Source organism: Salmo trutta, chromosome 34, assembly GCF_901001165.1.
Source record: "Salmo trutta chromosome 34, fSalTru1.1, whole genome shotgun sequence".
Classification (NCBI taxonomy): domain Eukaryota; kingdom Metazoa; phylum Chordata; class Actinopteri; order Salmoniformes; family Salmonidae; genus Salmo; species Salmo trutta.
The window spans coordinates 4,186,479-4,211,705 of NC_042990.1; the positions used below are offsets into that span (position 1 = coordinate 4,186,479).

The 25,227-nt window shown below is 41.8% G+C and overlaps 3 protein-coding genes across 3 annotated transcripts; 1 reads left to right on the plus strand and 2 right to left on the minus strand.

Annotated features, from left to right (window-relative positions):
- Window positions 1–2,770: 2,770 nt before the first annotated feature.
- Window positions 2,771–25,227, plus strand: LOC115173133 (uncharacterized). The gene is made up of 6 exons (XM_029731068.1): window positions 2,771–2,957; window positions 22,264–22,368; window positions 23,238–23,274; window positions 23,382–23,692; window positions 24,436–25,096; window positions 25,180–25,227. The coding sequence occupies exons 2-6, from the start codon at window positions 22,322–22,324 to the stop codon at window positions 25,225–25,227; spliced, it is 1,104 nt and encodes a 367-aa protein (XP_029586928.1). The 5' UTR covers window positions 2,771–2,957; window positions 22,264–22,321.
- LOC115173356 (uncharacterized) lies at window positions 9,668–12,528 on the minus strand. The gene is made up of 3 exons (XM_029731365.1): window positions 10,562–12,528; window positions 10,293–10,374; window positions 9,668–10,133 (listed from the first exon to the last, which is right to left on the minus strand). The coding sequence occupies exons 1-3, from the start codon at window positions 12,092–12,094 to the stop codon at window positions 9,985–9,987; spliced, it is 1,764 nt and encodes a 587-aa protein (XP_029587225.1). The 5' UTR covers window positions 12,095–12,528; the 3' UTR covers window positions 9,668–9,984.
- LOC115173132 (uncharacterized) lies at window positions 12,246–18,087 on the minus strand. The gene is made up of 7 exons (XM_029731067.1): window positions 17,859–18,087; window positions 16,173–16,277; window positions 15,924–16,018; window positions 15,267–15,303; window positions 14,849–15,159; window positions 12,475–13,565; window positions 12,246–12,262 (listed from the first exon to the last, which is right to left on the minus strand). Exons 1-7 carry the CDS (start codon window positions 17,874–17,876, stop codon window positions 12,246–12,248), a joined length of 1,674 nt encoding a protein of 557 aa, XP_029586927.1. The 5' UTR covers window positions 17,877–18,087.

Genomic DNA, 25,227 nt, shown 5'->3' on the forward strand with positions numbered 1-25,227 from the left:
TCAATGAACCATAGCTCACAGTGTGAGTTATAGGCACAGCGCTGAAGTTGAGTCCGCAATTCAGAATTCCACATCCTGTTACGATCGGTCTCGGGGTTTTGACTGCCATATGAGTTCTGTTATACTCACAGACACCATTCAAAACGTTTTAGAAACTTTAGGGTGTTTTCTATCCACATATATTAATTACATGCATATCCTAGCCTCTGAGTTTGAGTAGGAGGCCGTTGAAAATGGTGTAGCGCCCCCTATCCTAGGCGACCGTCAAGAGGTTAACCTGTTGAGGCCAGGGGGCAGGATCTTATCCCGGTATTGGGATTCATTGTCATGTGACCATGGCGGGGAATTCAAAACTGCAAGAGTAATCATTTCAAATAATCAAATAATCAACTACTTTCCTCCATTTGAAAGATATATCTCCTAAATCTAACCACGCTGTCCGATTTTCAGAGGCTTTACGGAGAATGCATAAAGTTAGGTTATGTGAGGAGAGTACATTGACAATAGCTGCGTGTAATGTTTAGCCAATTCAAAGAAGGGCATCAACAGACAGAAAACTAGCTAGAATTATGCACTTACCTTTGACAATCTGCATCAGATGACACTCATAGGACATTATGTTATACAATACATGCATTTTTAGTTCCATCAAGTTCATATTTATATCCAAAAACAGCATTTACAGTCGCGGTGAAATTCAGATTTTTTTTCGGCTCGAATGCTCCCAGTGAATCTAGCATTACAAATCACGGAATTACTATTCGAAAACATTGGTAAATTATAATATTGTCATTCAAAGAATAATATATTATCATCTCGTAATTGCTACCGAATGGCCAGATCTCAAAATAACTTTACTGGGAAATCACATTTTGCAATAAACTTGGTACTATGCTAACAACAATAAGCTATAAGCTAAGCTAAGCTATACCGTTAGCATTAGCATCATCTAATATCGATAATAACATTCTAAATATCCCCTTACCTTTGATTATCTCCATCAGAAGGCGCTGCCAGAGATCCCAGGTCCAGAACAAATGTGGTTTCTTTTGACAAAGTTCATAATTTATGTCCAAATAGTTAGCGTTCAGTAGGCTCCCACAAAATGAGGTGGGCAGTGTAAAGTCACGCCGAAAAGCTAAAGAAAACCTAGTAAATAATCTATTTACGTTTCTTCAAACATGTCAAACGTTGTTTAGCATTAATCTTTTGGTCCATTTTTAACGTGAAACATCAGTAAACATCAGTAATATTTTCACACAACCTATCAAGTGTCTAGAATAAACGATTATGACAAAGACACTCTTCTCAGATTTATGCGCAGGCGCAAAAAATGAAGTGATGACGTGTCAACTTGTAAGCATTCTAATTCGGTCTGTATTCATCACAGATGCTTCAAACAACTTTCTAAAGATCGTTGACATCTAGTGGAAGCAGTAGGAGTTGCGAACTGAATCCTTTCTCACTGTGGTATCTATAAAACAATGACACTAAATAGTACAGTCACAAAATTCTCATTTTTTTTAAAATCTATTTTTCACAGGTTTTTGCCTGCAATATGAGTTTTGTTATACTTACAGACACCATTCAAACTGTTTTAGAAAATTCAGAGTGTTTTCTATCCAAATCTGGTAATAATATGCATATCCTAGCTTCTGAGTTGGTGTAGGAGGCAGTTAAAAATGGGCACATATTTTTTTCAAAATTCTCAATACTGCTTCCGTGGCCCGTAGAGGCTAACATAATCTAATGTTGTGCTTTTGCTGTAAAGCCTTTTTGAAATCGGACAACGTGGGTCGATTCAGGAGAGGTTTATCTCTAAAACGATATAATATAGTCCTATAATTGAAAAAAAAAAACATGACATTTTGTTATGCAAATGGCGATAGGATTTTTCGCTGGATGTCCGTCCCCGACCAGGGGTTAATGGCCATGTACCCTTATAATCTCCACCGGCACAGCCAGAAGAGGACTAGCCACCCCTCAGAGCCTGGTTCCTCTCTAGGTTTCTTCCTAGGTTCCTGCCTTTCTAGGGAGTTTTTCCTAGCCACCGTGCTTCTAAATCTGCATTGCATGCTATTTGGGGTTTTAGGCTGGGTGTCTAAATAAGCACTTTGTGACATCTGCTGATGTAAAAAGGGCTTTATAAATAAATTGTACTGATTGATTGACGATTGATTGTATGAAATGGAGTAGCATATATCCATCATGTAAAATGAACAATGAGCACTGTCTCCATGGAGTATAGCACTGCAGCCTTAGGCAATGTATATTTGCGTGGTGCATAACATTATCTCATATCATATGCATGGCAAGACATGATTGATGTAATTAGATGCTCTGGAGAGATCCCACCCTCCTTCCCCAACACATGTAGAATGCTTAGAAACCACCAGAAACCTGTCAAATGGATCAACAGATGTTGTTTTATCTCCTCTCAAGGTCTGTTGATTTACAGTATCTCAGAATCAGGAACTGTCATATCCCATGTGATATGTCAAAACAAGTTGATGCATGTATTATCATGGTGCATTGGGTTTGTATTTGTATTTATAATGGATCCCCTTTAGCTGCAGCAGCTACTCTTCATGGGGTCCAGTAAAATGAAGGCAGTTATACAATTGTAAAAACATTACTATACATTCACAACAGATTTCAGGGGCTAGGCTGTCAACAGCACGTACTGTGACACTATGATATGTATTCTGATTAAGTCAACAATACCTCTAGGCATATCTGACGTCATGTATTTGATATCTTATGTGAAGGTTAATGTCCACATTAACATCAGTTCATTGTGTTTGAGGACGGTTCACTGACGGGTTTTCAATGGATAAGATTAGATTAGACTAGTTTAACAGTTACAGAGCAGCTACAGTAGCCTATCAGAACAGCTGCAGTATCAGAGGCGCATAGACTTAATTAACGGGCTACACATAATGGCTGACGACAGCCAGGTAAGGTTCATTTTAGCCTACGTTTAACGAGCGTTAGAGTTTTCCTAATTCCATCTTGTTCTAATGGCAGGTCTGCCTTAAGTGCAGAAACTATGGTTGATATTAGAAAATAAGTATGATTGGACGTTTAGGCAAGTAATTCCAATTGGGGAATTGTTGTGGGATGTTAGCATACCATACTGCGCGTGTAACATTAGTGCCATGGAAGATTGTGCAGGTCGGCAGGTTGCTACAGTAGCCTAGTAGCATGTATTTTATAGGGATCAGATCTGGCTGACTTTTTCACCTGAGCTGCTCATTGGCTGTCCATAATGAGCCCAGCGAGCAGGATGTGTAGCTGGACTCTGCAATAATTTGCTCCCAGAGCAATTACAAATAACTATTCTTGTTTTAAAAGCGTCATTACAACTAGCAACATGACAGTCAGCCACCTCTAAGCAGGACTCAGTAGAAACGCTATGTGTTGGATTTGTCCATGTCTCGCTAAATTAACCTAGCTACCATAACAGCTGTGGAGAATTTATTCTGCAGTTTTAAGGGATCTCTCTGAACGTTTTAGATGATACAGTGGAACTTCGTCCTCTGGATGAAGAACTATACATCTCGGCTTGGCTTCATTGCATTTTTGCTTGGGAAACGTTGACATGCCCTTTTTGTTGACGGATGGATGAAAATAATGTAATTATAGTATCGTTATACATAGGCTAGCAGGAAAATCCGCATGAGATACCCATAGAACTGAGCCCTGCTCCATTTCAGCACCATGCCGCGGTCTCAGGTGCTGCCCAGACTCGAAACATTTCAGCACCATGGCACGTTCCCCTGACGCCTAGAAACGTGTCAGCTCTATGCAGCGGACAGCTCCATAATGCTGAAATAGTTAAAGCCCCCTAGAACGTCATTGATTTTAAATTATTCTAAGTGCAAGTGGTTATAATTTATTGCATGTCCTAGTTTTGCAGCTTTGCAACCTCAGAATTATAGCTAATGGATTGCAGCGAGTTACGTTTTTGTGCATGGTGATGAATGAGGATGCTTGATAAACCATAAATTAAACGCAAAAACGTGCACTTACAAATATTTTCCTTTGGCAGAACTTTGACAAGCTATGATCTGTTTTCTAATGACATTGACAATTCATATAGACATTAGACTTAGGCCTAATTGTGACATCATGTGTGTATGACATCTTTGAGGAATGCCCTTGCTTCAGCCAATCGGAATCGAGTATTCAACAATGCTTTGGCATAATTCAAGGACGTTCATATTCATGTAACCCTCTCACCAGGCTCGAATATGACTCTCACAATATTAACCTCTATAGGGTCGGCGGGACGAAATCGTCCCACCTACTCAACAGCCAGTGGAATCCCGTGGCGCGTTATTCAAATACCTTAGAAATGCTATTACTTCAATTTCTCAAACATATGACTATTTTACAGCTATTTAAAGACAAGACTCTCGTTAATCTAACCACACTGTCCGATTTCAAAAAGGCTTTACATTGAAAGCAAAACATTAGATTATGTCAGCAGAGTACCCAGCCAGAAATAATCAGACACCCATTTTTCAAGCTAGCATATAATGTCACATAAACCCAAACCACAGCTAAATGCAGCACTAACCTTTGATGATCATCAGATGACAACCCAGGACATTATGTTATACAATACATGCATGTTTTGTTCAATCAAGTTCATATTTATATCAAAAACCAGCTTTTTACATTAGCATGTGACGTTCAGAACTAGCATACCCCCCGCAAACTTCCGGTGAATTTACTAAATTACTCACGATAAACGTTCACAAAAAACATAACAATTATTTTAAGAAATATAGATACAGAACTCCTCTATGCACTTGCTATGTCCGATTTTTAAATAGCTTTTCGGTGAAAGCACATTTTGCAATATTCTGAGTAGATAGCCCGGCATCACAGGGCTAGCTATTTAGACACCCACCAAGTTTAGCCCTGACCAAAGTCAGATTTACTATAAGAAAAATGTTATTACCTTTGCTGTTCTTCATCAGAATGCACTCCCAGGACTTCTACTTCAATAACAAATGTTGGTTTGGTTCAAAATAATCCATAGTTATGTTCGTGCGTTCAAGACACTATCCGAATGGTAAAAAAGGGTGACGCGCATGACGCATTTCGTGACAAAAAAATTCTAAATATTCCATTACCGTACTTCGAAGCAGGTCAACCGCTGTTTGAAATCAATTTTTATGCCATTTTTCTCGTAAAAAAGCGATAATATTCCGACCGGGAAAGCGTGTTTACGTTCAAAGAGAGAGAAAATAAAAACATGGGATCCCCTCGTGCACGAGCCTCAGTCTGATGGTACTCTGACCGGCCACTATCCAAACGTGCTAATGTTTTTCAGCCAGAGGCTGGAATTACATCATTCAGCTTTTTCCCGGGTTCTGAGAGCCTATGGGAGCCATAGGAAGTGTCACGTTACAGCAAAGATCCTCAGTTTTCAATAAACAGAGCCAAGAAGAACAAGAACTTGTCAGACAGGCCACTTCCTGTAAGGAATCTTCTCAGGTTTTTGCCTGCCATATGAGTTCTGTCACAGACACCATTCAAACAGTTTTAGAAACTTTAGGGTGTTTCCTATCCAAAGACAATTATTATATGCATATTCTAGTTACTGGGCAGGAGTAGTAACCAGATTAAATCGGGTACGTTTTTTATCCGGCCGTGCAAATACTGCCCCCTATCCCCAACAGGTTAACTTATGCAGAGTATCTCAGTAGCATGGGATGTTAGGTGAGAAGGACATCTCCAATAAGAATTCCTATTGTAAACTATCTAGGGTTATGACAATAGGGTATTACTTCAGATTAAATGATTATAGGTTTCTGTTATTGAATCAGGATAAACCATCCCATGCATTAAATGAAATTGAAACAATCAATGACTCCACCAAGACAATATACATAATGTTCCATATGTGTATTAAAACATTTTTAAACACAAATACATTTTCAGACACATCAAAAGAAGAAAAAAAATAAACCCCAATGAGTCCAAATTATTTCAAGTTTGCTTAAATCGGGGGTCGGCAACCCGCGGCTCTAGAGCCGCATGCGGCTCTTTAGCACCGCCTTAGTGGCTCCCTGGAGCTTTTTCAAAAATATGAAAATGGAAAAAGATGGTGTGAATATATTTTTTGTTTTAATATAATTTATTATCCAATGCTGTAAAAATGTGTATAATAAATATTTAATTTCAACATTTCTGTCAACGAAGATTTACGTCATAGCCTGCGACACACGTTTCTTTCAGCTCGGCGTAGTGCCAGACAGGTGGCTGTTGCAAACAAACCGGCGGGTGTGTCATGGGCCATGGATCCCAAAGGGAAAAAGAGAAAGATAGCTGAGGAGAACAGAGGATTCCACAATTCTTGGACCGAATCATTTGCTTTCATTGCCAATGCGGAAGGATTGCCTGCATGTTTGCTTTGTAATGAGAAGTTGTCAAATAACAAAAAGAGTAACGTGGAAAGACATTTCCATTCTTCCTGACAGTTATAGGAACATGAAGAAATATGCATTTGGAGTATTATCCATCTTTGGATCAACATACCTGTGCGAGCAGATATTCTCAAACATGAACTACATAAAATCCAAATACCGCACCCGCCACACAGATGAGAGCTTGCAGTCCTGCGTGAAGATTAAAGTTACATTTTACATGCCCGATGTTGAGAAGCTGTCCAGTGATGTCCGAAAACAGAAGTCACATTAAACGGGTAAGAACACAATCCTGTCATAGGCACATATTTAGTAACAAAGTGGCTGTTTTTATAAAGTGATTTCTAATTTTTGTCAGTATATATTTGGAATGACACATAGGGATATTATTGTGTTTTGTTGCTCAGGTCTGAGGATGGCTGCATTGTATTGTGCGTGTCAAAAGAGAAGAGGGTGCTGCTGCATTTTACCCTTGCACATTTGCACAAAACTAAAGAGAAGAGGATAATGCACAGAAATCGAACTTAAACTGTATTATTTTAATTTGATATACTTTACCTTTTCAAAAGGATGCTGTTTTATTGCACTCTGTCTGTTGCCCAGATAAGGGGGAAAAGAGAAGAGGATTGTATCGTATTATTGAGGATTGAAAAGGACTGCATTTTATTTCCATGGGGAGGTCTGAAATTACAGGAGGTCTATTATGCACGTTGCACATTTTGTTGTTGGTTTTTCGAATCCTAAAATAAAAATGACATCAAAAATCTGATTTATCTATTGTATTTCTATAATTTCATCAATGCAACGAAACATAATACATTAATATTATAATGGAAGTTAAACTTAAAGCACCATCGTACAGCAGAGTAGTCACGTGGTGCGTCATTCTCTCCAGGATGCACTGCAGGTAAAATAAACGTTTAATCATGAATGCTCATTATGTATTTATAGCCTACTTATCATTTTGATAGTAGGCTAATATAGACACTTACAGCATGTGTTGCCTTCATTATAAGGCTTATATAAGGCTTTTCATTTTTTGCGGCTCCAGACAGATTTTTTTGGTCCAATATGGCTCTTTCAACATTTTGGGTTGCCGACCCATGGCTTAAATGAACCGTTGGCGCGCGTTGGAGCTCAAAAAAAATGACGACACCCAAAAATATCCTGAAGCACCTCACGTTGTGGTTACTCACTGCTTGGTTGATATTCCCTCAGCGAAGTATGGCAGTTCCGTGCAGGTTTCCTCACAAAGTCCAAGGCAAGCACATCTACCCATGCAGACAGTACTCCTTAGCCGTAACCGATATCGCATGGGAACACGAACTCGTTAAGTTTCCCAAGCAATTATCTCCCGGTGTCACGCGATGCTAGGCTAACCTCAATGCTTGCAAATACCTCCACGACGAGACGGTAGCTTCAGTCTTTACTAAGTTTTAACAAAATTATAACAACTCTTTTATAAAATAAAACATGTCTTAGTAAGTATGGGTTTTGTTCTAGTTCTGTCGTCTTCTTTTATAACTTTTCTTTACCAACCGTTGTAAGGTAAAAACGTCCATCCTTTCATCAACGTCTTTTTCCCTCTCCTTTCTTCCCAGGCCTCCCGTTCACCAGGTCAACTCCCATTGGCCACAACTTAACAGGCGACCTTATTGGTCAAAACTTACACTTCAAAGTAAAACGAACTATACACTTATACATTAAATAAATATTTATACAAAAAACATAATGCATTAACAACATTACAGTTTAGGAGCAATTCAATCATCTTTTAAATATATAACCAATTATTTATAACAAATAAACTCAATACCTGCTTCAAACAAGGGTATTACATTCACTTCAGTTGTCTGCCGATGATTCACTGACGTTTTTTCAAAGGAGATTTTAGTATTACCTCTAAATAGCCTACAACAATAAGCTACACATCATGTCAGACAACAGCAAGGTATGGTTCATTTAGCCTATTTTGAGTTTAGAGGAGAAATTACTAACAGTATAGTAGGTCACTACCACAGCAATAGGTCTCACTGGTTTGATCCATGGACTGAAATCTGACCACTATTGCCATTTTGTTTAAAATAGGAGCGAATAAGTTGTTTTATGAAGTCACAACCTAAGACTGCTATTGACCTCTCATTTATCCACCAGAGCGTGAAATGGGAGGATTCCACGGATGATTAAAATAAAGTTGTGGAGAATATGAAGGATGAAACAGAGACACATGAGAACAACAAGAACAGGACTGGAGGCAAGGCAAGAAATATGCTGTCCTTTACACATCCTCTGCCTACTTAGGCACAGATCTAGGATTAGTTTACTATCACTAAATCCTAACCTTAAAGCATTAGGAGGAGACGCTACACTGACCTTAGATCTGCTATGAGACCTATAATCTGTTGTCATGTAGGCTAAACGTAAGTCCAGTTGCAGTGCCAAGAAGACTTCCGTGGAGGAGGACAGCAGCATTGGTGCAGGTCCGAGATTACTTCATGTTGGGTGCAGGTTGTGTTCAAATTCATCAGCACTGATCTGAGAAGATAGTATCTATATAGGTGAAAGCAATATAGTGGAGGCCCGCAGAGAGATGTGCTTTTACCTGTACAGTGCAATCAAATCACTGAAGGTGAAGGAAATTAGAAAAAGTTCAGATTCAACTTTAGATTTCTCTTTGCGGATTCCCAGAGTCTTCTCAGACACCCGGGTGTGGTTTCCGGGAAAGGGGATCTATCATTGAGCAGCTGGAGAAGGAGGCTCAGAGGACTCTAATGCCTTCTCTCAAGATTGGGACTGTTTCCATGGAGTATAGCACTGCAGCCTTAGGCAATATATATTTGTGTGGTGCATAACATTATCTCATATCACATGCATGGCAAGACATGATTGATGTAATTAGATGCTCTGGAGAGATCCCACCCTCCTTCACCAACACATGTAGAATGCTTAGAAACCACCAGAAACCTGTGAAATGGATCAACAGATGTGGTTGTATCTCCTCTCAAGGTCTGTTGATTTATAGTATCTCAGAATCAGGAACTGTCATCTAACTAAATGAATAGAGAACATCTGGTTATCTGACGGTCTATGCAGAAACTATTGTATTAGAGACAAGCTCTGGTTATTTTTATTTTTTTACAAGACAAGTTGTTAAGAACAAATTCTTATTTACAGTGGCAGCCTAGGAACAGTGGGTTAACTGCCTTGTTCAGGGGCAGAACAACAGATTTTTACCTTGTCAGCTCAGGGATTTGATCTAGCAACCTCTGCGGTTGCTGACCCAACGCTCTAACCACAAGTCTATCTGCCGCCCCAAGTCCTGCCAACTCAAAAACTGCACAATAAATGTGTAACCAAGGGGGAACTAGTGCATTTCTCTGAGAAAAGCTGCTTTGGTGCTACCAATCATCCAAAACACTTGAAACTCTTGTAAAACAATTTGCATTTATTTGATGAAATATACTTTGAAAGGGTAGACATGCAGAAATTCCTCTTGTCAAAACTCTTGCTGTTACAAAAGTAGTTCTTCATGCAGCGTAACAGGTTACAGGTTCTTCTTGGTGAAGCGCCTGAATGGCTTCATCATTGCTGAAAAGACCCTGACAATCAAGGATTGTTTTTTGATAGGCTGAGATATGGAGGGAGAAACCTCTCCAACTGGAGATTCAGCACCATGAGCCTCAATGTGTGGAGCTAGAAACACAAGAGAAATGGATAGAGAGAGAGAGAGAGAAATACAGTATAATAACTTTGATAAATAATAGTGCAATGAGTTTGGTAGGCATACTCTATGTTTCTAACACACACCTAAACAAAACTACAAGCTATAGCAGAGCTCTAAAACATCCTTACCTATGCAATGTCCATCAGTAGAGGTAATCTCAGTCTGTTCCTGGACTGAATGGCAGTCCTTTTTGTTTCCTCTCTTGGAACGCTAACAGGAGAAAGGTAAAGAAAATGGTACAGAGAATATATAAAGAAATGGAACACTTCTGAATCCAAGGCAACAATTTAGTGATGAATAAAAACATATTTATCTCATATATTTGTCTTATCATAGCCACATCAATAACATCAGCACCTAACTGGAACAAAAAACAAATGCTAACTCCCTGCTATACCTTGAAGTTGATCCTGAGTTTGGTCATTGAAAAGCAAAGGAAGCTCCTTCTTGCTTTCTGCTCAGCCCCCCTCTCTGTCTCAGCCTGGTCTGCTGGGTTTGTTGCAGCAGAAGCTGGTCTTGACGCCTCCTTGCGTCCCTGTACCAGCTGCTGGGTCAAGGACTTTACCAGGACTCTGTCAAATGCAGGGTCCTGGGAGGAAATAGCTGCTTGCAGGGTGTTATAAGAGCCAAACTCCTCCATCAAGTTTTTATGTACACCTCTGAACACCCTGTGGATGTGCAGGTTCTGGGAATATTCCTGTGTCCTGGAGAATCTGGATGCAGCACAGAACTCAGACAGGACTTGTCTGATGAGTTGCTGAGATGTTTCTGTCATGTCTGGTGCCTGTTGGAAGGGTCCATCTAGGGCTGAGGGTCTGATCTTCGATAGCAACCTTATCACCAGTACGGTGACCAAACAGATGACATCATCTTTGCTGGAGTCCATCAAGTACTGCAGTGGGAATGCAGTGGCACTGCTGATGTCTGGGCTGATTAAGAGCTCCCTCAGATGGCCAGAGCTGCTGGGGATGCTCACCTCCTTCTCTTCAATGTCAATCCCATCTCCCTTTGGTACCAAAGAGGTTCCCTTGCTGGTGAAAGATGGAGTAGTGGAGGATCGAAAAGAGGCTTTAGCACTCGGTGGTCGGCTGCTGTCAGTCATTGGACTGTTACGATGCAGGGGTTCATCTGTGTGTGCCATCATCTTTGTCCTTAGGTCACTTGTAGAAATCTCTGGCATTTTAGAGTCCCTGGTGTCGATGCAGGAGCTCCTGACGATGGGGCAGGTCAGATCAAAAGGCACTTCGTCAGGGATGGGAGTGCCAGGGAGGTTGATCTCTAACTCACACTCTGACCTAGGACCCTTTGAAGAGCTAGACAAGGAACTACGACCCTTTAAAGAAGTGGACAAAGATGAACAGGTTCTAGGGATGTCTTGGCAGACTTGTTCACTGTCATCCTCACTTTTCTCAACCTCCTTCAGCATAGTTCCTACCATATCGTTGATCTGAAGGAGCTCCCTGGAATCCTTAATTCGCCCTAAGTTTGAGATTTCACTCTGGATAGCAACCAGGATTTCCCCAAGGGTCTCTTTGGAAGAAGCATTTTCTGTCCTTTCGGATCCGGATGGCTTCAGCCCTGTGAAGAAATCCTTAAGTATGTTCTTCATATTGACGCAGATGGTCTTAGCTGTTGACCAAAGCTTCTCTTCTGATATTTGAACACTCAATTCAGTATCATCCAGTTGGGAGCCCCCGTGGGAGCACTGCAAAACTCTCCCACTTCTTTCCAGGAGCACAGTGTCAGTGGACTCATTTTTCTGGAAAATAGTCGCCATTCCTTTGACAAAGGTTTCCACTAATCCAGGGGCTGTATTCTGAGAGGACATGGAGGCAATCTCTGATGGCGAGCTAGATGATAAGCCAGCCTGCAGACTTTTCTGAAGACCAGTATGGCTGATCTGTGTGATAAAGGAATGACTGGATCTCATCAGCACTTTACTCACTGCCTCTTCTGCCTGAGTCTGAAAGTCATTGCTAGAGAGCTTCTTAATGCTCTGAATCAGACTAGTAGAGGACTGTGTGATTCTGACACTCTCTTCTGAGCTCAGTTGAGAACATTGAGTACTCACACTCAAGTCTTCATTGGGTGAGGGTGACTGGGAAATAGTATAGTCATCAAGCTTTGATAGGACACCATCAACAAGCCAACAAGCATCTAGGGACTCATCAGATGAACTGACAACGGCCAAGCATTTACTCTCCACTTTTGATAACTCTGACTTGTAGATGGAAAAAACACTGCTAAGAACTTCTTGAGTGCTGTTATCCAGATTGGAGAGACAGAGAGCTGGTATTGGTTGGCTCTCACTGGGAACTCTACTAAGTTTGGTGCTGGGTAACTGGACCTCAACAGTTGAAACAGTTGCCTTTTCTAGGGTGTCTGAAGACTCCTGAAGAGAAGCATCCTTAGCCACACCTTCTTCTCGAGCGGATAGAGTTAAAAGGTCCCTCAGCTTTGCTCGTATAAGGCCATAGAGTGTGCGGGCTGGAGAGAAGGTTATCTTCTGTGAAAACCCTGTTTTGTGGTCATTTACAGGAACTGGCCAATCAACTGCTTCACATTTGCCTTCAAATGATGCTATCGTCTCCATGCCTCCCACAAATGCCTTAACAATCACTGTGGCAGTGGAGCTTACAGATGTCAGGGCTGTGCAGCTGGTATTCAGGGGAAGTTCAGTAAGGCTAGGAGCAGCACTAGAAGGCCTAGAGGAAGGAGCCACGCCAGAAGAGCTGCTGAATTTCCTTGTAAGGATGGTGCTCACCGCCTTGAGGGCTTTAGACTGAAAGTCGGGGCTAGAGAGGGTCTGAACCTTTCTGGACACCACACTGCTAGAGGATCCAGTCTCTTTGAGAAAGTGAGTGGTCCCTTCTTTCCCAGATGGACACTCAACATCAAGGTCACATTGAAGATTGGTCAGAAATTTAGACCCCAAGATTGTCATCTTCTTGGCCAGATCCAATAGGATGTTGTAGTCCTGTGCCATTTTGTCCATTGTGCCGACAATGGCATTCAGCACATCATCGGTCACAGGGTCCATGAGGGGCTCGATAAACCCTACCCACTCTGGCTCAGACGTTTGGCTCTGTAGCTCGGCCAGGATCTGCACCGAGGCTACCCGAATGACCTCCTTGCCTGCTGCTATGTCCTGACTGTCCATAGGGGGGCAACTCCCCGAGCTGGCCTGAATGGCCACTGAGAGGCCAGAGTTAAGCTGGTTTACTACCTCCCCCGCGATAGCATAGCTCAACTCGGAAGAGCTGGAGGAGGTGGGGTTGGAGTGACCCTCAACCAGGGATATCAGGAGGCTCTCTTCCGTTACCCCAAAGAGAGCTTTCAGAGGCTCCTCCATGAGGGGAGCCTCTCTAGTTGCTGGCAAACTCTGCAATGAGGTCTGGGAACTTGAAGATAAACACACAATCACCACTTATGCCATGCAAATGTGACCAGCCAGCTGGTATCTAATCTGGGTCATTAGTGAGCTTGAAAATCAAATGAGAGCAATGATGGCTTACTTCTCATACCACCGTAGTTCTAGAAGCCTAAAGCCAACTGACACGAGTTTTTGCCAGATTTTGATGTTTGTACGACATCAGAATATGATTAATTTTGAAAGGCATCTACCTGATCTATTTATTCATAGATTACTTTATGGCTAACCCAGTTAAAAATTACTTTCACCTGGACCCACCCCCTCAGGGGCAACATTTCTGACCAGAACTTCAAACTACAAGGTATGAATTCCAAGTTAATAATTTATGATAAGTATGGGTCAGGTCTTGCAATTATTAAGTTGAAATATTGCTGTGAACATACTGTCGTGGACGAATGAGAATTAGTTGGGTAACATAGATAATTAAGATGTTTTATTAGTATAATATGCTTATTTGAGGTACTTGTCATTAGAAAGTGTCCATTGGACTCTGGTGTCTTTTCAGTTGCACGTCTACCTTAGCTGGGGCTCAGACACTTGGGGCCCAGAGAGAAGAGAGGTCAGACTTGTCGTCATGGGAATGTGTCTTTACCTATGCTTAAACCATGTGAAGGGATGGTGTGATTACTGGGGAACCAATGACTTGTCTCCACAATGTCGGTGAGCAAGTCACACCCTCCTTTTCCTTATTGTGGGGAGGTTTATGGCAGTGGCTGGGACCATGGTCTCTTAGATCTCACACTTATCCTGTGATAATATATGGCCTAGAGGCTCACTCCCTCCAGTGAGCCTGTCCAGGAGTGGGGTCAAGAGGGGGTTTGCTTGAGATGGGAGTATCTAGAGTTGACAATTGATATATGCCATCGGATGAAATGGTGTTTTCGTTCTATACCGTACCTGGGAGGGACAGTTCTAAGGAGACCAGATACTGGGCTATATAATGAACCAGGTTGACATAGCAGTTACTGTCTGATGTGTTTTATGGATATCTGTCATACAAAACGTAACCTTTGTGAACTGTTACTAAGTATCTGTGGTTTGTCAATGTACGTTGAAGGGGCTGTATCGTTGCTATAAAAGATCCCTGAGCCATTCTGTAAGCACCTCATTAAATGATTCATTCGAGAGAATGCATTGGTGGGGTCAAAAACTTTTGCAAAAGTATCTTAAGTATTAAAGATGTAGTTTTAACTCGGACTGGTGTGTTTGTAAATCCTCATTTGGTAATGCGGAAATTAGCCACCACAATACCTCTTAGGCGACCAGCATGGTGATGAGGTTCTGCGAGTGGATTTTTGGAGGCACCCTGCACTGCCATTCCTCCTCCTCTCCTTAGTCCAGTAGTTCATCTCACTGATCAGCAGCCTTTTCTCTCGCTCATCCAGACTGCCTAAGGAATCCTCAGACCCTGTCAGAGAGCACTGTGATTCTGGGGAGGCTGCCCCACTCCTCAGGTCCACACCCATGATACGAGCTAGCGCTGGTAGGAGAATGCGGAGGGCTGTCTGGGTCACGACCTTAACAATCTTCAGACACAGCATGGAGAGCTGCTCGAATGTGAGCTATGGCCAACAAACAGAGTAATGTTTTTGTCAATCAAGCAATTCCATGACACCATTCCCTATATAGCGCACTACTTTTGACCAGAACCTTATGTGGAGAGACTTACGTTATTTTTCATGCCATGCTGAATCACTCTCCATTGGCTAGAGAAAAGAAAAGAAAGGAAACATATTTTAGCTGCACACTGGTGTTGAGTTAGTGGAGTCACTAGATAGCCATGTTAGGGAAAATAAAAGTGTATTTAATTAAGCTATTAGCAAGTACATGAGCCATTTTGTTCTTGATTTACAGGAAGAGTTAGAGGTGTGGTTACGGTGATGTTAGGGTTAGGTGTAGTGTTTGAAATCGCATTTGTGGTTAGAAGGTGCACTATGACTATAAATTCAGAGTTGTTGTATGTGAGGTTGGAGAAAGACATGGGACTTGCTCATCAGTTAGACTCCTCAGGAAGGAGAGGAGGATTGGGGCACAGCATGTCCCAATCTTGAGAGAAGGCATTAGAGTCCTCTGAGCCTCCTTCTCCAGCTGCTCAATGATAGATCCCCTTTCCCGGAAACCACACCCGGGTGTCTGAGAAGACTCTGGGAATCCGCAAAGAGAAATCTAAAGTTGAATCTGAACTTTATATCTAATTTCCTTCACCTTTAGTGATTTGATTGCACTGGACAGGTAAAAGCACATCTCTCTGCGGGCCTCCACTATATTGCTTTCACCTATATAGATACTATCTTCTCAGATCAGTGCTGATGAATTTGAACACAACCTGCACCCAACATGAAGTAATCTCGGACCTGCACCACTTCTGCTGTCCTCCTCCACGGAAGTCTTCTTGGCACTGCCACTGGACTTACGTTTAGCCTACATGACAACAGATTATAGGTCTCATAGCAGATCTAAGGTCAGTGTAGCGTCTCCTCCTAATGCTTTAAGGTTAGGATTTAGTGATAGTAAACTAATCCTAGATCTGTGCCTAAGTAGGCAGAGGATGTGTAAAGGACAGCATATTTCTTACCTTGCCTCCAGTCCTGTTCTTGTTGTTCTCATGTGTCTCTGTTTCATCCTTCATATTCTCCACAACTTTATTTTGATCATCCGGGGAATCCTCCCATTTCACGCTCTGGTGGATAAATGAGAGGTCAATAGCAGTCTTAGGTTGTGACTTCATAAAACAACTTATTCGCTCCTATTTTAAACAAAATGGCAATAGTGGTCAGATTTCAGTCCATGGATCAAACCAGTGAGACCTATTGCTGTGGTAGTGACCTACTATACTGTTAATAATTTCTCCTCTAAACTCAAAATCGGCTAAATGAACCATACCTTGCTGTTGTCTGACATGATGTGTAGCTTATTGTTGTAGGCTATTTATAGGTAATACTAATATCTCCTTTGAAAAAACGTCAGTGAACCATCGGCAGACAACTGAAGTGAATATGAACGTCCTTGAATTATGCCAAAGCATTGTTGAATACTCGATTCCGATTGGCTGAAGCAAGGGCATTCCTCAAAGATGTCATACACACATGATGTCACAATTAGGCCTAAGTCTAATGTCTATATGAATTGTCAATGTCATTAGAAAACAGATCATAGCTTGTCAAAGTTCTGCCAAACGAAAATATTGTAAGTGCACGTTTTTGCATTTAATTTATGGTTTATCAAGCATCCTCATTCATCACCATGCACAAAAACGTAACTCGCTGCAATCCATTAGCTATAATTCTGAGGTTGCAAAGCTGCAAAACTAGGACATGCAATAAATTATAACCACTTGCACTTAGAATAATTTAAAATCAATGACGTTCTAGGGGGCTTTAACTATTTCAGCATTATGGAGCTGTCCGCTGCATAGAGCTGACACCATTCTTGGCGTCAGGGGAACGTGCCATGGTGCTGAAATGTTTCGAGTCTGGGCAGCACCTGAGACCGCGGCATGGTGCTGAAATGGAGCAGGGCTCAGTTCTATGGGTATCTCATGCGGATTTTCTTGCTAGCCTATGTATAACGATACTATAATTACATTATTTTCATCCATCCGTCAACAAAAAGGGCATGTCAACGTTTCCCAAGCAATAATGCAATGAAGCCAAGCCGAGATGTATAGTTCTTCATCCAGAGGACGAAGTTCCACTGTATCATCTAAAACCTTCAGAGAGATCCCTTAAAACTGCAGAATAAATTCTCCACAGCTGTTATGGTAGCTAGGTTAATTTAGCGAGACATGGACAAATCCAACACATAGCGTTTCTACTGAGTCCTGCTTAGAGGTGACTGACTGTCATGTCGCTAGTTGTAATGACGCTTTTAAAACAAGAATAGTTATTTGTAATTGCTCTGGGAGCAAATTATTGCAGAGTCCAGCTACACATCCTGCTCGCTGGGCTCATTATGGACAGCCAACGAGCAGCTCAGGTGAAAAAGTCAGCCAGATCTGATCCCTATAAAATACATGCTACTAGGCTACTGTAGCAACCTGCCGACCTGCACAATCCTCCACGGCACTAATGTTACACGTGCAGTATGGTATGCTAACATCCCACAACAATTCCACAATTGGAATTACTTGACTAAAAGTCCAATCATACTTATTTTCTAATATCAACCATAGTTTCTGCACTTAAGGCAGACTTGCCATTAGAACAAGATGGAATTAGGAAAACTCTAACGCTCGTTAAACGTAGGCTAAAATGAACCTTACCTGGCTGTCGTCAGCCATTATGTGTAGCCCGTTAATTAAGGCTATGCGCCTCTGATACTGCAGCTGTTCTGATAGGCTACTGTAGCTGCTCTGTAACTGTTAAACTAGTCTAATCTAATCTTATCCGTTGAAAACCCGTCAGTGAACCGTCCTCAAACACAATGAACTGATGTCAATATGGACATTAACCTTCACATAAGATATCAAATACATGACGTCAGATATGCCTAGAGGTTTTGTTGACTTAATCAGAATACATATCATAGTGTCACAGTACGTGCTGTTGACAGCCTAGCCCCTGAAATCTGTTGTGAATGTATAGTAATGTTTTTACAATTGTATAACTGCCTTCATTTTACTGGACCCCATGAAGAGTAGCTGCTGCAGCTAAAGGGGATCCATTATAAATACAAATACAAACCCAATGCACCATGATAATACATGCATCAACTTGTTTTGACATATCACATGGGATATGACAGTTCCTGATTCTGAGATACTGTAAATCAACAGACCTTGAGAGGAGATAAAACAACATCTGTTGATCCATTTGACAGGTTTCTGGTGGTTTCTAAGCATTCTACATGTGTTGGGGAAGGAGGGTGGGATCTCTCCAGAGCATCTAATTACATCAATCATGTCTTGCCATGCATGTGATATGAGATAATGTTATGCACCACGCAAATATACATTGCCTAAGGCTGCAGTGCTATACTCCATGGAGACAGTGCTCATTGTTCATTTAACATGATGGATATATGCTACTCCATTTCATACAATCAAACGTCAATCAATCAGTACAATTTATTTATAAAGCCCTTTTTACATCAGCACATGTCACAAAGTGCTTATTTAGACACCCAGCCTAAAACCCCAAATAGCATGCAATGCAGATTTAGAAGCACGGTGGCTAGGAAAAACTCCCTAGAAAAGCAGGAACCTAGGAAGAAACCTAGAGAGGAACCAGGCTCTGAGGGGTGGCTAGTCCTCTTCTGGCTGTGCCGGTGGAGATTACAAGGGTACATGGCCATTAACCCCTGGTCGGGGACGGACATCCAGCGAAAAATCCTATCGACATTTGCATAACAAAATGTCTTTTTTTTTTTTTTTCAAATATAGGACTATATTATATCGTTTTAGAGATAAACCTCTCCTGAATCGACCCACGTTGTCCGATTTCAAAAAGGCTTTACAGCAAAAGCACAACATTAGATTATGTTAGAGGAGTACATCGTAAAAGTATTCACATAGCCATTTTCCGACCAACCACATGCATCACAAATAACCAAAAAACAGCTAAATGCAGCACTAACCTTTGGCAATCTTCATCAGATGACACACCTAGGACATCATGTTACACAATACATGCATTCTTTTGTTCGATAAAGTTCATATTAATATATAATAACAGCATTTTACATCGGCGCGTGACGTTGACTAACTATTTTTCCTCAAATGCATCAGGTGAAACAGCGCTTCAATTTACTAAATTATTTGAAAACATTTTTAAAATGTAATATTGTCATTCTAAGATTTATAGATGAATATCTCTTGAAATCACCTGTAATGCCAGATTTAAAAATAACTTTACTGGGTAATCATACTTTGCGATGAAAGGGGGTGCGATACTCTGAAAAATAGGCTAACGTTACAGGTCAGCGTCATCTTGGAACAATCGCATATCAAATCTAGTCTTGTATATTTTTGAAAATATTTCCTTACCTTCTATTATCTTCATCAGAATGCACTTCCAGGAATCCCAGGTCCACAAGAAATGTATTTTTGTTCGAAAAAGTTATTCCTTTATGTCCCAATAGCTTGTTCTGGTTAGGGCGTCCTGAAGGCTGCAACAAAAGTACCGTTGTGCGCGCGAAACCTCTCTTACCAAAAGTGATTTTTTTTACATTTAGGTTCGTTCAAACATGTCAAACGTTGTATAACATAAATCTTTCGGGCCTTTTACAACCACAGATCCTATAACATTCAAGGGGGACAATTTCATTGTCTTTCAAAACGTTTCGAAAGGTGGGGGTAGCCAGGGGCGCTGGCGTCATAATGCGTTCCATAGCCTCTCTTTCAGGCATTTTTCACAGTAGGAGACCCAAACCACTTTGTAAAGACTGGGGACATCTAGTGGAAGCAATAGGAAGTGCTCAATGAACCATAGCTCACAGTGTGAGTTATAGGCACAGCGCTGAAGTTGAGTCCGCAATTCAGAATTCCACATCCTGTTACGATCGGTCTCGGGGTTTTGACTGCCATATGAGTTCTGTTATACTCACAGACACCATTCAAACAGTTTTAGAAACTTTAGGGTGTTTTCTATCCACATATATTAATTACATGCATATCCTAGCCTCTGAGTTTGAGTAGGAGGCCGTTGAAAATGGTGTAGCGCCCCCTATCCTAGGCGACCGTCAAGAGGTTAAGGCCAGATTGTTCTTCAAGTACTGTAGTTCAAACGTTCTTCATAGATGACCAGCAGGGTCAAATAATAATGTGGTTATACAGGGTAAAACAGGTCAGCACCTCAGGAGTAAATGTCAGTTGGCTTTTCATAGCTGAACATTCAGAGGTAGAGAGGTAGAGAGGTAGAGAGAGAGAGGATCGAAACTGAAGGTCCATGACAAAGTATCACGTCCGGAGAACACACATGCCTCTTCATGTGATACATGATGTTTGGCTGTGATGTGCGAAGTGTCATCTAATGTGTTTGGTGATTGTTCTGTGTGAAGCCGTATTCTGCATTGCATCATGGAATGTGATGTGAAATCCCTGGGCCTATGGCTGTTGAAGCTACTCCACTGCACTGCTGCTGTGAGCAGGAGTGGGAGAGAAGCCATGCTTTTATTAGACTCTTCTTCTGTGACTCATTCTCCTGCCTCTCCATCTCAAAGGCTGCCAAATATTTTGAAGAGTGGTTAAAGAGGTGGCTGTGTGCACACACACTTCGACTCCAACTCTATTTACAGTGAGGGAAAAAGTATTTGATCCCCTGCTGATTTTGTACGTTTGCCCACTGACAAAGAAATGATCGGTCTATAATTTTAATAGTAGGTTTATTTGAACAGTGAGAGACAGAAAAACAACAAAAATATCCAGAAAAACGCATGTCAAAAATGTTATAAATTGATTTGCATTTTAAATAGGGAAAATTACTCAGATCAAACAAATCAAACCGTTGTAATATAATGAAGTGTAATATTACCTGTGGAGCGAAGCGAAGTGCGACTGCTCGCTCCAACTAGCAACATGACAGTCAGTCACCTCTAAGCAGGACTCAGTAGAAACGCTATGTGTTGGATTTGTCCATGTCTCGCTAAATTAACCTAGCTACCATAACAGCTGTGGAGAATTTATTCTGCAGTTTTATGGGATCTCTCTGAAGGTTTTAGATGATACAGTGGAACTTCGTCCTCTGGATGAAGAACTATACATCTCGGCTTGGCTTCATTGCATTATTGCTTGGGAAACGTTGACATGCCCTTTTTGTTGACGGATGGATGAAAATAATGTAATTATAGTATCGTTATACATAGGCTAGCAAGAAAATCCGCATGAGATACCCATAGAACTGAGCCCTGCTCCATTTCAGCACCAGGTGCTGCCCAGGCTCGAAACATTTAAGCACCATGGCACGTTCCCCTGACGCCTAGAAACGTGTCAGCTCTATGCAGCGGACAGCTCCATAATGCTGAAATAGTTAAAGCCCCCTAGAACGTCATTGATTGTAAATTATTCTAAGTGCAAGTGGTTATAATTTATTGCATGTCCTAGTTTTGCAGCTTTGCAACCTCAGAATTATAGCTAATGGATTGCAGCGAGTTACGTTTTTGTGCATGGTGATGAATGAGGATGCTTGATAAACCATAAATTAAACGCAAAAACGTGCACTTACAAATATTTTCGTTTGGCAGAACTTTGACAAGCTATGATCTGTTTTCTAATGACATTGACAATTCATATAGACATTAGACTTAGGCCTAATTGTGACGTCATGTGTGTATGACATCTTTGAGGAATGCCCTTGCTTCAGCCAATCGGAATCGAGTATTCAACAATGCTTTGGCATAATTCAAGGACGTTCATATTCACTTCAGTTGTCTGCCGATGGTTCACTGACGTTTTTTCAAAGGAGATATTAGTATTACCTATAAATAGCCTACAACAATAAGCTACACATCATGTCAGACAACAGCAAGGTATGGTTCATTTAGCCTATTTTGAGTTTAGAGGAGAAATTACTAACAGTATAGTAGGTCACTACCACAGCAATAGGTCTCACTGGTTTGATCCATGGACTGAAATCTGACCACTATTGCCATTTTGTTTAAAATAGGAGCGAATAAGTTGTTTTATGAAGTCACAACCTAAGACTGCTATTGACCTCTCATTTATCCACCAGAGCGTGAAATGGGAGGATTCCCCGGATGATCAAAATAAAGTTGTGGAGAATATGAAGGATGAAACAGAGACACATGAGAACAACAAGAACAGGACTGGAGGCAAGGTAAGAAATATGCTGTCCTTTACACATCCTCTGCCTACTTAGGCACAGATCTAGGATTAGTTTACTATCACTAAATCCTAACCTTAAAGCATTAGGAGGAGACGCTACACTGACCTTAGATCTGCTATGAGACCTATAATCTGTTGTCATGTAGGCTAAACGTAAGTCCAGTGGCAGTGCCAAGAAGACTTCCGTGGAGGAGGACAGCAGCATTGGTGCAGGTCCGAGATTACTTCATGTTGGGTGCAGGTTGTGTTCAAATTCATCAGCACTGATCTGAGAAGATAGTATCTATATAGGTGAAAGCAATATAGTGGAGGCCCGCAGAGAGATGTGCTTTTACCTGTCCAGTGCAATCAAATCACTAAAGGTGAAGGAAATTAGATATAAAGTTCAGATTCAACTTTAGATTTCTCTTTGCGGATTCCCAGAGTCTTCTCAGACACCCGGGTGTGGTTTCCGGGAAAGGGGATCTATCATTGAGCAGCTGGAGAAGGAGGCTCAGAGGACTCTAATGCCTTCTCTCAAGATTGGGACAAGCTGTGCCCCAATCCTCCTCTCCTTCCTAAGGAGTCTAACTGATGAGCAAGTCCCATGTCTTTCTCCAACCTCACATACAACAACTCTGAATTTATAGTCATAGTGCACCTTCTAACCACAAATGCGATTTCAAACACTACACCTAACCCTAACATCACCGTAACCACACCCCTAACTCTTCCTGTAAATCAAGAACAAAATGGCTCATGTACTTGCTAATAGCTTAATTAAATACACTTTTATTTTCCCTAACATGGCTATCTAGTGACTCCACTAACTCAACACCAGTGTGCAGCTAAAATATGTTTCCTTTCTTTTCTTTTCTCTAGCCAATGGAGAGTGATTCAGCATGGCATGAAAAATAACGTAAGTCTCTCCACATAAGGTTCTGGTCAAAAGTAGTGCGCTATATAGGGAATGGTGTCATGGAATTGCTTGATTGACAAAAACATTACTCTGTTTGTTGGCCATAGCTCACATTCGAGCAGCTCTCCATGCTGTGTCTGAAGATTGTTAAGGTCGTGACCCAGACAGCCCTCCGCATTCTCCTACCAGCGCTAGCTCGTATCATGGGTGTGGACCTGAGGAGTGGGGCAGCCTCCCCAGAATCCCAGTGCTCTCTGACAGGGTCTGAGGATTCCTTAGGCAGTCTGGATGAGCGAGAGAAAAGGCTGCTGATCAGTGAGATGAACTACTGGACTAAGGAGAGGAGGAGGAATGGCAGTGCAGGGTGCCGCCAAAAATCCACTCGCAGAACCTCATCACCATGCTGGTCGCCTAAGAGGTATGTTCACAGCAATATTTCAACTTAATAATTGCAAGACCTGACCCATACTTATCATAAATTATTAACTTGGAATTCATACCTTGTAGTTTGAAGTTCTGGTCAGAAATGTTGCCACTGAGGGGGTGGGTCCAGTTGAAGGTAATTTTTAACTGGGTTAGCCATGAAGTAAAATAAATGCTAAATGACTTAAATGTAAATGTACAACTGACTAGGTATCCCCCTTTCCCTTTACAGCTGACTAGGTATCCCCCTTTCCTTATACAACTGACTAGGTTTCCCCCTTTCCCTGTACAACTGACTAGGTATCCCCCTTTCCCTGTACAACTGACTAGATATCCCCCTTTACAACTGACTAGGTATCCCCCTTTACAACTGACTAGGTATCCCCCTTTCCCTTTACAACTGACTAGGTATCCCCCTTTCCTCCAATTTGTAAGTCGCTCTGGATAAGAGCGTCTGCTAAATGACTTAAATCTAAGGTAAATGTAAAGTAATCTATGAATACATAGATCAGGTAGGTACATGCCTTTCAGAATTAATCATATTCTGATGTCATACAAACAACAAAATCTGGCAAAACTCGTGTCAGTTGGCTTTAGGCTTCTAGAACTACGGTGGTATGAGAAGTAAACCATCATTGCTCTCATTTGATTTTCAAGCTCACTAATGACCCAGATTAGATACCAGCTGGCTGGTCACATTTGCATGGCATAAGTGGTGATTGTGTGTTTATCTTCAAGTTCCCAGACCTCATTGCAGAGTTTGCCAGCAACTAGAGAGGCTCCCCTCATGGAGGAGCCTCTGAAAGCTCTCTTTGGGGTAACGGAAGAGAGCCTCCTGATATCCCTGGTTGAGGGTCACTCCAACCCCACCTCCTCCAGCTCTTCCGAGTTGAGCTATGCTATCGCGGGGGAGGTAGTACACCAGCTTAACTCTGGCCTCTCAGTGGCCATTCAGGCCAGCTCGGGGAGTTGCCCCCCTATGGACAGTCAGGACATAGCAGCAGGCAAGGAGGTCATTCGGGTAGCCTCGGTGCAGATCCTGGCCGAGCTACAGAGCCAAACGTCTGAGCCAGAGTGGGTAGGGTTTATCGAGCCCCTCATGGACCCTGTGACCGATGATGTGCTGAATGCCATTGTCGGCACAATGGACAAAATGGCACAGGACTACAACATCCTATTGGATCTGGCCAAGAAGATGACAATCTTGGGGTCTAAATTTCTGACCAATCTTCAATGTGACCTTGATGTTGAGTGTCCATCTGGGAAAGAAGGGACCACTCACTTTCTCAAAGAGACTGGATCCTCTAGCAGTGTGGTGTCCAGAAAGCTTCAGACCCTCTCTAGCCCCGACTTTCAGTCTAAAGCCCTCAAGGCGGTGAGCACCATCCTTACAAGGAAAGTCAGGAGCTCTTCTGGCGTGGCTCCTTCCTCTAGGCCTTCTAGTGCTGCTCCTAGCCTTACTGAAGCTCCCCTGAATACCAGCTGCACAGCCCTGACATCTGTAAGCTCCACTGCCACAGTGATTGTTAA